This window comes from Pteronotus mesoamericanus, unplaced genomic scaffold (genome assembly GCF_021234165.1).
Source record: "Pteronotus mesoamericanus isolate MK-2021 breed Mesoamerican mustached bat unplaced genomic scaffold, CSHL_Meso_final contig_2, whole genome shotgun sequence".
NCBI classification, from domain to species: Eukaryota; Metazoa; Chordata; class Mammalia; order Chiroptera; family Mormoopidae; genus Pteronotus; species Pteronotus mesoamericanus.
In genome coordinates, this window is record NW_026555084.1 from 8,456,629 (window position 1) to 8,469,108 (window position 12,480).

Here is a 12,480-nt window from a genome sequence, read left to right on the forward strand (position 1 = left end):
CCAAGGTTGCGGGCTCGCGCTCTGGTCAGGACGTGCCAGAATCAACCAAGGACCGCACAGCTAAGCGGGACAACACAATCAATGTCTCTCTCCCCCGCCCCCCGCCCCACCTCCCCTCCAACAATCAATTTTTAAAAAGTTAAAATACAGTTTTGTTCTGGGATTCACATACTACCACTCCGGAATGAAACTTTTAAGTTGAAATTTTTACAATAGATGCTCGGTCAGAAAAAAAGTGATTTCACGAGTATCTCTCTGTGCAAACCTGGCGAGGCCCAGAGCTGCTGAGGTGGATTCTGAATTCTAGTGCACGGCAGAACAGTCATCTCTTCGAGGTCACCTTCCAGGCGGCGACAAAGACTTTGGGCGGGTTTGGGGCTCCCGGCCCCCTCAGGAGCACTGCCGGGAAGCAGCGCTGCTCCCACAGCCAGAGGAGCCTGCTTCCGCTGCGCTCGCGGGGACAAAACTCACAACCCAGCTCAGACCATGACAGGAAGCGTTTATTACCACAGGGTCGGTCAGGAGCCCGCGCACAGCAGCCGGCAGTGTGCGCGACCAGGGAGCAGGGACGGCAGGCGGGGCCCCCAGCCCCGGCCGGGCGGTCTCCGACCAGCAGGTCTGCTCGGGCCCCGAGAGGCCGTGCCTGGGCTTCTGTGGCCGTTTGGCTCAGGGAGGTCAGCCCTGACAGGCTGCCTCTTGGACAAAACAAAGGCCAGCAGGGCCGAGGGCGACAGCTGCAGAGACACCGCCTTACAGTGGGAAGTGAATCAGGCTCATCACGTCAGGAAATGCACTTCTCCCTGATCATGAAACGGGCGGGAAGGGGGCGCTGGGCCGGACGGGGGTGCCTATGTTTGAGATAAGATGCTTTTAGAAGTTAAACACTGGCAGAGCCTTTCCTCTTGCTAACAGCAAGCCGCACACAATTTACTAGCCAGCTTTGAAAGCTACTGTTATCTTTGTTATCTGTTATTATTTGGATTTTGAACAAAATTGATGGAGTAGGAGCCAGTAGAAGAATCCTGTTTGATCTGGAAATTTTCTGTGGAGAGTCCAAAAGGTCGGAGAACCAAGTTCCCAAGGTCTTTTAGTTTTCCTGCAATGTAAAAGCAAAAACTCAAATAAATAAAGGGAAGGAAAAGAAGCTTGCCTTTCTATCTGATTACACAACATAAAGAGCATCTCTTGGTAGTCACAGAAGCTCCCGCTTTTAAAACGAGGCTGCCAGTCCCCACGTCCCCCTCAGGAGTGTGATCACTGCGCCGCGCCCGCCCGAGCCTGGGCCTGCGCAGATGAGCGGGAGGGAGCCCGGCTGGCTCCCAGGAGGGAGGGCAGGGCTTGCTGCCGCAGCCGGCAGGCCCACCGGAGGACACAGGCCGCAGGAGGAGTCCTGGCGAATCACCTGCTGCTCCCGGGGGAAGGAGGGCACCCTGCCAAAGCCCGGCTGCCGGGCAGTGACGACAGCGGTCCCTCCAAGTCTGCTCCCCGTGACACAGCAGCAGCCACTTGCTGACTGTAATCCCACTTAGCAGCAGGCGATCTGGCCAGCACTCATCCCAGAGCCTGTATCCTTTGATGGGTCTCCTTTCTATTTTTTCTCTGCTGCAGCAACAGCTCAAGGAGGGAAAGATAAACCTGGAGACATGCCTGCTTCTGCCCAGCAGGGAGCTCCCAGGGCAGACGGCTGACGGCGGCCACTCCTGACGGCGGCCACTCCTCGCCACACAGTGGCTGTGGCCCCTGCCCCATGGAGCCTCTGCACTGCCGCTCCCGCGCCAATGGCGCCTCCCAATGGCAGCGGATAAACTCGCCCGCGAGGGTCACAGACCCCCCCCCAGCGCAGTGCTGGGCCCCACCCCCACATCCGGTTCATCAGGTCTTGGGCTGGCCTGGAACACGTGTCTTTTTGGACAAGTTCTCAAGTGAGGCGATCTGGGCACTGTGTTGTTAGAAGGAGTTTTGAAAGATAACCTGCTTTTTCGCTGGCGAGTGGGATCTTGACCAGAAGGCTGGTATTAAAAACTGCCTGAAAACAGCCATCTCGTAATTAGAGGGACAGGGCTGCCTGGGTGTAGGGAAAGAGCGGAAAAAGGGAAAGAGCGGAAAGAGGGAAAGAGCGAGTCGAAGATTATGGAACAAACCTAAATAAAAGCTCATTTTGTTAAATAATCACATAACTTCGTAAATTGACAAATGCCACCAAGCAGTTTTTTACATTTTTCCCAGCTGGTCCTCCAGCAGAAGCCATCATCCCCACAGGAACAAGCACTAAAAATCGTGCGTCCACTGTGAAAAGCTGGCCTCGCTTCTGAGCAAGGGACGTTGTTCTGCAGTCAGAGTGACACTGTCCTCCAAAGATCTCACAGCACGTGAACCGCGGTGACGGGGCAGGAAGACCAGCAGAAAGCTCGTGTGGGCGGAGAGCCTTGTGGAGGATGATTCCCCGCCTCCAGGCTCTCCCACGGCAGCTAACACCCAGAAGCAGGATTTTATTCATGATCCTTATATTCATGAAGGAAAAAGGAGTCTAGCTATTCATAGTATTTTAATGTTTAACAACGAACTGACATGTTACTTGCTAAGCAACTTAATTAAGTTGTTTCAGTCTGATGGGAGATTTCATTACAGAAGCAACGGATGGAACGAATTCAACACGCATATTTCACATGAAAGGAACAATATAAGTAAAACCCGAAGCCATGAGACAGGAAGCTTCGGCTCATTAGACTTTACAGTGACAGGGACAGATGGAAGTTTTGGTTCCAGCTGGAACTGATGATGCCGTAAGATTCAGTTTGCACCCACCCCTTATGGGTTCGTACTGGCTCAAAAACAGACAATCGATGCCTGAAGACCCATGCCCCAGAGCCCGTTCCGTGCCCACAGCGGTTGTTCATGAAATATGACGCATGAAGCCCAGTTCAGCTCAATGCAAATACTTTTTTTTTTTTTGCTAAAATAAAGCATCATTATTAGGAGAGAAAATGCTCTTTTCACTCTTCTTTGACAAAAGAGTATGTCCAAATAATTTTTCTGCTCAAACATGGCGTAAAGTTTAATTAAAATGCAAATTAGGGCAAGAGTCTTTTTGGGAAAAAAGGGGCCCTTTTTGGGGAAGGCCCTAGAAACTGTCCAGGTCTGGAGCTGCACTCCTTGGAGTCTGCAGCCAGCCCGCGGGGTCAGAAGGCTGTGGACCGGCTGGTAGGAGCTCCTCAATCAACTCTACTGTGCGAGTAAACCGCCAGGAAACTTGTCCCGTTCTCTGGACACCGATGCCCAGAGGTCATAAATGGCCAGGCTCACTTCATTGTAAGTTATCCTTTAGGGCCCTGTGATTACAATATATTAAATGTAACTCACATGGCAGATTTAGAAAATAATCACAAGAAAGACCACTGTGCTGATCCTGAGTAGGGAGACGGCAGGTTTTAGGCAGAATATGCTGGACAGCTCTCTGGCCAGGAACCTGTACTCCCCTTAGTCAAGCAGACTGCTCATGAGAGGGGCTCTCTAACTGTTCCAACCACCTGCTTTGGCAAATGAGAGAAGTAGCTAAAACATGGATCAGAGGAATCCATCTGCCCTCCCCTTCACCCACAGCCTTCCCCTCACCATTCGCCCCTGTTTCCTGCCCTCTCAAAGAGAGTCAGTGCGTTTCCAAAACAACACCTCCCTCGTTTCTGACATGCTATTGGCTTGTAGGGACTGAATCCTGGTGAACTTAAAACCTTAAGCTGTTTACTCAATGAAGAAACTCAGCTGTTTTTATGACACTCATGATTTGAAATACAGACTGGTGGCATCCCAGGCTGGAACCAAACTGGGTTTGTATCTTGAAGGCAGGGAAATTTTCCAAGAAAAAGAAGATGGCAGTTTGGTTTTGGAAAGCCGACATCCTCTTTAAACCACAGTGCTCCTTCTGGAGTGAAAAGAGCTAAGAACGCACAAGCCCCACAGAACCGCTGCCCACAACAAAGGGCCAGGAAGCCGCTTCTGCCTGCTGTGTTTGCCTCCAAAGAATGGAAGTCCTGCTGACCCCCTCCACCTCCCGCAGCCACTTACGGTCAACGGTTAAGAGAAAGGGAAGCAAACTCACCTAACATTTCTTCCTTTAGTCTTTCATTTCGTTCTTCAATTTGCTTAGGTAATCTCTGAGGGCAAAAGAGGAGAAACAGGGGTCGGTGAAGAAAAAAAAAAAATCCTTGAGCTTTATTCTGAATTTGAAAACATGAAAAACTACCGTGAAAGTGAGATAAGGCTGCGCACAGATACGTGATATGAAAGGAAACACCGACACCTGCCTGGGGCGCACTGCGTGAACTCGGGGGCCCTGCCTGCTCTGCCTCGCTGCCCTGCGCCCAGGTCTCGGCCACAGTGGCCCAGGGACACCTCAGGTAAAAATTCGGTGAATAAACACATACACGAAAAGATGTCTGAAAAAATACTTACCAGAAGTTTACAGTGGTATGTACAATGTATACTTGGGTGGTAAGATTATAGATGGCATTTCTATTTTTAGTTTTTTTGCTTATTTATATTTTTTCACTTGAAGTCTTTTCTTTATACAATGTAATTTACAGAGAAAGGGTCGGCTCAACAGCGGATGATCCTACACTGTTCAGCCTCGGCACCACTGGCGTTCCAAACGGGGTGCGGGGGTGGGGCGCGTGCGCCCTGCAGGATGTTGAGAGCGCCCTCGGCCACTGCCCACCCAGAGGTTGGTAGTGCCCTATCCTCCCAGTCATGACAATGTCTCCAGACACTGCCAAAGGTGCCTGGGAACTGTATCATCCCCGGCTGAGAGCCACTGGTGTAGACGAGCATCTCCTGGGGCCACTCTTTGCTCTGCGACTGGCCCCACGTACTCTGAGAGTCCAATAATAACTCAGTTATAACAATTCAAGATAAAATTCTTTATGCACATAACAACTAGCATAAAAAACTTCCTTTCACAAAAGGCTTAAAACTAATATGACAAGGATAAAGGTTACCACGAGTTTGGCCCAAGATTTTAAGTATTTTCTTTCCTTATGTCAGATTTAGTTAATCTTACCATCATTCAGAGATATGTTAAAAGTCAAATAAAGGATTAAAACTGGTTTCAATTGCTTATGAATTTTAATTATCCAAATCAGGCTGTCTCCCATTACTCCAATTCTAGGTAAGGAAAAGATCTGTTATTATAGGAGGACTTCACCTCAAGTATGTATACAGAGCAAAAAAACTCAAACCACCCAGGACATTAACACAGAAAGCTCAGCCGACATTTCCTGGTGTGCTGGGTGGAATCGTCATCCCATGAGACGAGCAGGAGCAGGCAGGAAATATAACTGAGGGCGGGAACCGGAGGGCGGCAGCGGGGGTGTGGCCGACAGCGGGACCGAGCGCCCCTGCCGAACACCGAACACTGCTGTCTCAGAGTTTAAGACGCAGCCAGTATGTCCGCATCTTCAAATTTATTTTCAAAAGGAGTCTGCTTTGATTTTCGTCTAGTAAACCCTTCTCATTTTAAAGTGTTGGTAAGTGGCTTCATTAACAAACAAACAAAAGCTGGCTGAACCAAAACACGCCCGCAGCTTCCCGCCTGCCCGCTGGCCCCCATGTGCTCTGCTGCGCACGGGGTTCCCGCCAGCCTCCCACCTAGCAGCTCCCAGAAACGTCCGGCAGCGAGGAGCGCTGTTTAGGTAAAGCCAGTGTTTCTCAAATTTATCTGCACGTGCATTTTTGTGGGGGTAATAACGTGCATATTCACGTACATCTTTCAGAGCATACACGGCTCTGTGCATTGGGGACCATCACAGAGCTGTGTTAAAGGTGAAGTACAAACCTTGCAGTTATTTTTAAGCGGGAGGAAAGCAGTGACATTTAGTTAATTTATAACTGACATAAAAATATTGTAACATTTAGAAGCAAAAGGATTTGTAGCATCAGGGATAAGAAGAGAAGTCATTAAGAAAGATAAGGCTAGTGCAGGATACATTCAACTGCAAATGTGTGGGGCATGAGACAATACGTAACAAACTGGAGGCTGAATGAGAATAAGGATGGATAGAAAAACCAGACCTTTATTACCTAGAACACAAGGACTTGCTTTGGTCTGAACTGCAGTATAACTACAGTGGATAACAATGAAATAAAATTCTTGTCAACCCTAGAGATTAAAGATTTACACAGGTGACACTTAAGAATGGAGCTTAAATGGTACACGGTCACAGTGGGTCTGTGGCCACATTTCCAAACTCTATCATATATATATTTATTTATGTTATTCTCACCTGAGGACTTTTCATTAGAGGGAAGAAGGGAGAGCGAGAAACACCCAAGTGAAAGAGAAGCCCTGATCAGCTGCCTCCTGTACGTGCCTGGGCAGGGGGTCAAATCCACAACCCAGGAACAGGCCCCGACGGGAAGCTGAACCCGCAACCTCTCATGACGACCGAACCCCTGAGCAACACCAGCTGGGGTTCCCATATGCTTTGACAAGCAACTCAAACATATAGAAATGGAATGTAGTTATGTCCCGAAGGATTATTTAAACTTCGCTGAGGAGCAACACGAGTGAAAGAATAAAAAACGAGGTTTACCATACAAGCTTCTCTTGCTTGGTGTACTGACGGGTCTTTTTCTAGTATGGATTTATAGTCCTCCAGGGCTTCATCTAGCTTGTCAGTGTTCTCATACAACTCTGCTCTCCTCAGCAGGGCCCTGATGTAGCTGGGGTTTAACTGAATGGCTGAAACAGAAGAGGTAACTGTTACCAAGAAGGAAGAGGGCCTATACATGCTCATCTATATCGAGTTTTTCTTTATTTAAAAAAAAAAAAGTTTAACTGATTGATTTGAGAGAGAGAGAAGGGAGGGGGGAGAGAGGAAGAGAGAAACACCTATCTGTTGTTCCACTTACTTATGCACTCACTGGTTGATTCTTGCATGTGCCATGAGTGGGGATGGTAACCCGCAACCTTGGCCTATCAGGATGATGCTCTAACCAACTGAGCTACCTGGCCAGGGCTCAAGTTTCTTTATTAACCAAGGCTGAAAACCCTAAAGTGAAAGGCATTAAATATTGTCCCATATGACTGGTAGTGATAAGCTCTAATACGACCCCAAAAATAAGCTGTTAAGTCCTTTGCCAAGAAGATCTATGAACTGAGTGGGAGTATGTTGTGTCTTGGGGTGAGGGGAGGTCTGTAACAAAAATAAACCACACTAGTGTCAGTGTATTCTGCTTGTGGGGTATGATGCATATCGCCCACAATGACTCTGAACAAGCACAAGGGTATTGGTTGAACCAGATCCAAGCACAGATCTGGAAAACACCTTCTTCCCCCGCTTTTCTTGATAAGGCTGCTACCCTTAGGGCCACGGCTGGACAGGAACCGTTTCCTAGTGCATACCCTGATAATTAAGCTTGACAGGCAGTTTCCCATCATTTCGTTACAAGAGAAAGGAACTCTGAAAATGAACCCTCTCAAACCTACACATACACAGAGGAAGGTTAAACACCTTCTTCCAAATGAAACAGTACATTCAGAATTCGTTGCAGGCCAAGATAGTTTTAGATCAGAAGTAGTTAGCTAGATTCTAATGTAGTAATGGTTTCATTCAGATACTGTGAAGAAGTACCAAATATAAAGAAAAAAAAGCCCCAGTAGAGAGGGTGACAAATTAATGTAAAGAAAAAAAATAGAAAAGGGAACTTATGCTTTGTATGAGAGTTCAACTAGACAACATAGGTTCTTTCTAACCCTGTGGTTCTCTTAAAGAAATTATCCAAACAGAGGAAAACAAACAAAAAACCCCCCAAATTACAAAAAGTAATAATTAGCTAGAAAAACTCATGAATGAGTAAGTAGTAAGATGCAAGGAAAAGTGATTATTTGTGTCTCTACACCAAGGTGGTTAGAAAGGCAAGAAAAACTGTCCAGCCTATTAGGAAATTTTTGAAAACAAAAGAAACAATAGTGATCCTAAGTCTGGGAGTCTCCGTATGTTGGTGGGATGAGAAGACCCTGAGAGCACTCAGGTGACAGGCAGAGAAGTCTTTGACTCAGTGTGTGGGACTGAGAGAGTGACTGAAACGATGGCAAGTAGTTTTGGAAGAATTATTACATTGGAAGAGAGTACGAATTCCCTAATAGAATCTGCTCCCCCTGCCCCGCTCCCCGCACAGCCAAACACACAGATCCAGATGTCCTAATAGCAGCTAAGATCTTCAGCTTCAAAGAAAAGTAATTTGGATGCTACAGAAAGTAAATTCTGTTCCACCAGATTCGGCTGCTAAGGCAGCTTTGAATTTTTCTTCACATACATTTATACATTTATAAGACAGGAAAAACTTATTGAACCATCCATCCGAAAGCACACTTACCATAAGATAACTACTACATTATCCCTTTAAAAAGGGTTAAACCAGAAAGCTTCTTCCTTTTTTAAAATTTTTGAGAGAAAGGGGAACGGAAGGAGAAAGAGAGGAAGAGAAACATTGGTGTGTGTGTTTGCCTTTCATACGTCCTCAACTAGGCACCTGGCCCACAACCCTGGCATGTGCCCTGACTGGGAATCAAGCTGGCAACCTTTTGGTTCGCAGGCCGGCTGGAGTTCAGTCCACTGAGCCACACCAGTCAGGGCAGAAAGCTTTTTCTTTAAAGGCCTCAGAGAAAGGGGACACCTGACTGAGCGCCTCTCTCTGCTGGTCTAGCTGAGGTGATGCTTTGGGATATAAACATGTAACAAGACCAAAAAGCTGTACCTTTGCTGCAGTCACTGATGGCCATCTCTTTCTTGTCCTTAAAAAACAAACAACAAAAAAAAACACTAACGTTAATATATGTCAACCTGATTCTGTCTTAATGGCCCAAAGGCTCAATGACATACACTCATCATTAATAACTGCTTGTGGAGATGCAGAATTCAAACAAATCACACAAAAATATGCAACGTACTTCCAAACTAAAATTCAAATATGGTGATAGCTCTGACTTGAAAGTTCAAGTAGCTTCCTCCTACAGTATCTTTAGAGACTACTGTCATTGCTCTATTAGGTTTGCAAGATGCTTTTATGTCAGAATGCTGACACTGAGGAGACTTTGTCATCAGTAAACAGATGACTGATACATGAGTAACTGAATTAATAACCCTCCCCTCTGGCCAGCTGACCCAAAGTGATCTCTTCCAGAGAGTATACAGACGGTTCACCTGTAGCGACACAGTGTGGCTTGTCACGCAGGTATAAACCTTAATATATCCACTGATGAAACAAAAATACACAACCACTCTCTGATGTAATTTGCTGAATCTAGACGCACGGCACAGCAGAAAGAACACTGGGTGTGAAAAGAACCAGATTCTAACCGCAGCTCTGACAAACCTGCTACCTACCTCTTCCGGCTCTTACATGCCTATTTTCCCAAATTAGCGTTCTTCACAATTACAGAAATGTTAGTTCAAATAAATGTTCGATACTTCCATAATGGCTACTGTAGCAAATACAAAATATTTTGCAGCATATTTTAGAGCAATGTGTACCAAACTGAATTTTAAGATTTAATCAGAAACAGTTCCAGGATGGGGAATGAAGGCTGAACGGGTGCGGGGTGTCCTTTTGGGGTCATGAGAAAGTTCTGGAACCAGACGGTGATGGTTGCATAACATTTATAAATGCATTTAATGGCACTAAACTGTATACTTTAAAATTATTAAAATGGTCAATTTTATGTCATGTGTATTTTACCCATAATAAACACAGAAGATTCCAGAGTCATCTGGGAAACTCTATATTATATCTCTTCCAATGTTCATCATAGCAACTCACATATTAAAAGCTCTAAGAATACCGTCGTCGAGAAATCTGTATAACTTTGTATAAGTCAATATTTCCCCAATTTATTAGCTTTCTATACATCTAACACTCACAATTCTGTATTTTAAAGTTTCTGAAGTAGGCATGGACCTTCACGTTTACGCGCACACCCGTTGTCAGGTGCTTTCTTGCCCCTGAGAAACGGCTGTCAGGCTGCAGTGCACCTTACGAACCAGTGGCCTCGGCAGATTGAGGAGTTCTGGCATTCACTGCAGAATCCTTGGTTTCAAGCCCACCGTCTACGGACACCTCGGGGGACCCAGGTGTTGCCTGCTGCTTAAAGTGACAGTCTGCACGGTGGGGCGTGTGGAAGATAAATCAGACCTTCTTTACCATCCTTTCATAATTTGTATCAGTCTAAATAACTATATAAAACAATGCACATAATATATAAGGACAGAGGTTTTAAAAATGCAGAGCCTCCCCTTTTAGGGTTTTGTGCGCTCCTGTGCAGGCAGACGCAGAGCTGGACCTCTGCCCTCACCCAGCCCGCCGCTCCTCCCTCCAGCGAGGAAAGGCAAGGCCTGGCGGAGGAGCTGAGTCTGCAAACTGGCCTTTCAGAAATTCTCCCTAGAGCAGTTAACCCACGACCTCCGTGAATAAACTCAGAATATGGTCCTTAACTTGTTACAAAGCATTAATCCTGGAAGTTTTCAAGTTTCTAATTTTAGAATCTTCTTAAAAATACGAAAGAGTGCAACTTAAAAAAACAAACCACCACCACCCACTCCACTAGCAACGAACCTCTCTCGGTACGAGGACATGGTCACCGAGCAACTCTCTCCTGGGTTCCCCTCAGGAGTGACGGAGCCCGCACACTGCCCTACCTCAGGCACCCGTGGTTCTGCCAGCCCGGCCCTGGCCATACCGACAACCAGGCGGCTGTGGAAAGAAAGAATCCCAAGTCCCAGGAGCCAGGTGGGTGTGGTGCATTTCTCTGACACCGGAGGTGTCCTTAGTTCCATTTAGCAATGACAATTTCCAGTCTGGGAACACGGCAAGATGCCTCCAAGAAGCAAAAGCAAAAGATGAGAGTTTTCTAAGCTAAGTGTAAAAACTGTTAGGTGTGAATTCTGATTGATGGTAGAATATATTAACAAGTATTGTTTTAAATAAACTTAATTGTTTTATTACCCCTAATACATGATGTCTATTTATATACTCTAGAATTACTTCTTCTCCAATGCCACATGAATCACCCCCAAAATACTCCATTTTGGAGACTGAATCCAACAATAAAACATACAAGTTCAGGTTTTAAAAAAAACCACCCTCCTGCATGTCCAAGCCTTCAAGCACCAACCATCCTTTCCTCTCCTTTTTTTCTTTTGAACCTGGTTATCCAGAGAGAGAGAGAGAGAGAGACAGAGAGACAGAGAGACAGACAGACAGACGGACTTTGGTAGAGGCACTAGAGAATTTCAGGCAACATCAATGACCAAGTGACGTAGATACTTATCTAAACAAACACAAAACCACGTCACCCAATCTAGGGCCTGCTTCATGGTTGCTTAAAGGTATGTTAAATAACCTACCCTTTTCACAGTGGACACAAGTAGCCATAGTTGAACAAGTGTGTTGCTTTTTTCCAAATTCTCATTTTGATCCAGCAAAATTTACTATGTTGACTAAACAGGAAATCAGACAAATGAATCAAAGGTCTAACTTTTAACACCAACATGGTACAACACAAATGTAACCACACTCTTTTCTACTCTACATTCGCCCTGCTACTCCAGGTTCTCCATGCCTGGGAAAGGTAAAACGCTTCTGAATTTCCCCCAGTACCTACTTGGCCTTTAAGGGTGCCTCACATCCCGAGTGGTGGACATTTCTCCCGATGGCCGTACTTTCCACAGACAAATCAGAATCTCAGGAATAAGCACCTTGAAATCCAGAGTTTTAATCAGTGTTTCCCTCTGGGTCTTTGTCTAAAACTCCAGGGGCCTAACATGAGTCACGTAGCTATTCTAGGTCACCCACTACGAAGGTCTTCGGTTCAAAAACCCTTCCTAGTTTGCTGGAAACGTTGTTAGTCTTCTTTCCATGGAAGTGTTCATTCAGCCACTTTAATGAGGAATGTTACCAGTAATCTGACTTTCTGCAAGATTTTCAAAATACGTTTCTGTATTTCCTGTGCCCCTTTATATCAGGGAAATAAATACATGAGCAGGAAAAGGAGCGCGCTGATGTTAAGGCTGTATGCTAATTTTTAGAGAGAAGCTGCCCTATGCAAACACTGCAAGGTCTTGTGCTTGTTTAAAAAAAGGCCAGAGGTACATACCTGTTTCATCCTTGCAGCAGCTCTATTTGAAAACAGAACAGACCTGTCTTTCTGGAAGCAGGATGGACACATCTGAAGGGCTTGACTGTAAGAACTTTCCGCTTCTACGTAATCTGAGGGTAAAGTCAAAGGTGAGAGGTCATTATGATTTTATTCCTGACATTACTGTATTCCAGAGGATCTTCGAGTGCATAGCTTTCCACTCACAGGACAAAAGTCTCCAACAGAACACTCTAAATGTTCACCTTCCATTTAGCTTATCAATTTAGTAAGGAGTTCTGAAAGGGGATTTGGAAACTGGATAGATGGAAGAGACTGAAGTCTGAGATCAATGG

At 45.9% G+C, this 12,480-nt stretch overlaps 1 protein-coding gene across 3 annotated transcripts in view; it reads right to left on the reverse strand.

Moving 5' to 3' along the window:
- Positions 1 to 207: 207 nt before the first annotated feature.
- TTC1 (tetratricopeptide repeat domain 1) overlaps positions 208 to 12,480 on the reverse strand; it is a 32,403-nt gene continuing 20,130 nt past the window's right edge. For all 3 annotated transcript variants that reach the window (XM_054568101.1, XM_054568099.1, XM_054568102.1), the window contains exons 4-8: positions 12,146 to 12,258; positions 8,752 to 8,788; positions 6,585 to 6,733; positions 4,097 to 4,151; positions 208 to 1,096 (exon numbers count right to left, since the gene is read on the reverse strand). In XM_054568101.1, the coding sequence (XP_054424076.1) occupies positions 963 to 1,096; positions 4,097 to 4,151; positions 6,585 to 6,733; positions 8,752 to 8,788; positions 12,146 to 12,258 (488 nt within the window). In that variant the 3' untranslated portion in view covers positions 208 to 962. The remainder of the gene's footprint in view (positions 1,097 to 4,096; positions 4,152 to 6,584; positions 6,734 to 8,751; positions 8,789 to 12,145; positions 12,259 to 12,480) is intronic.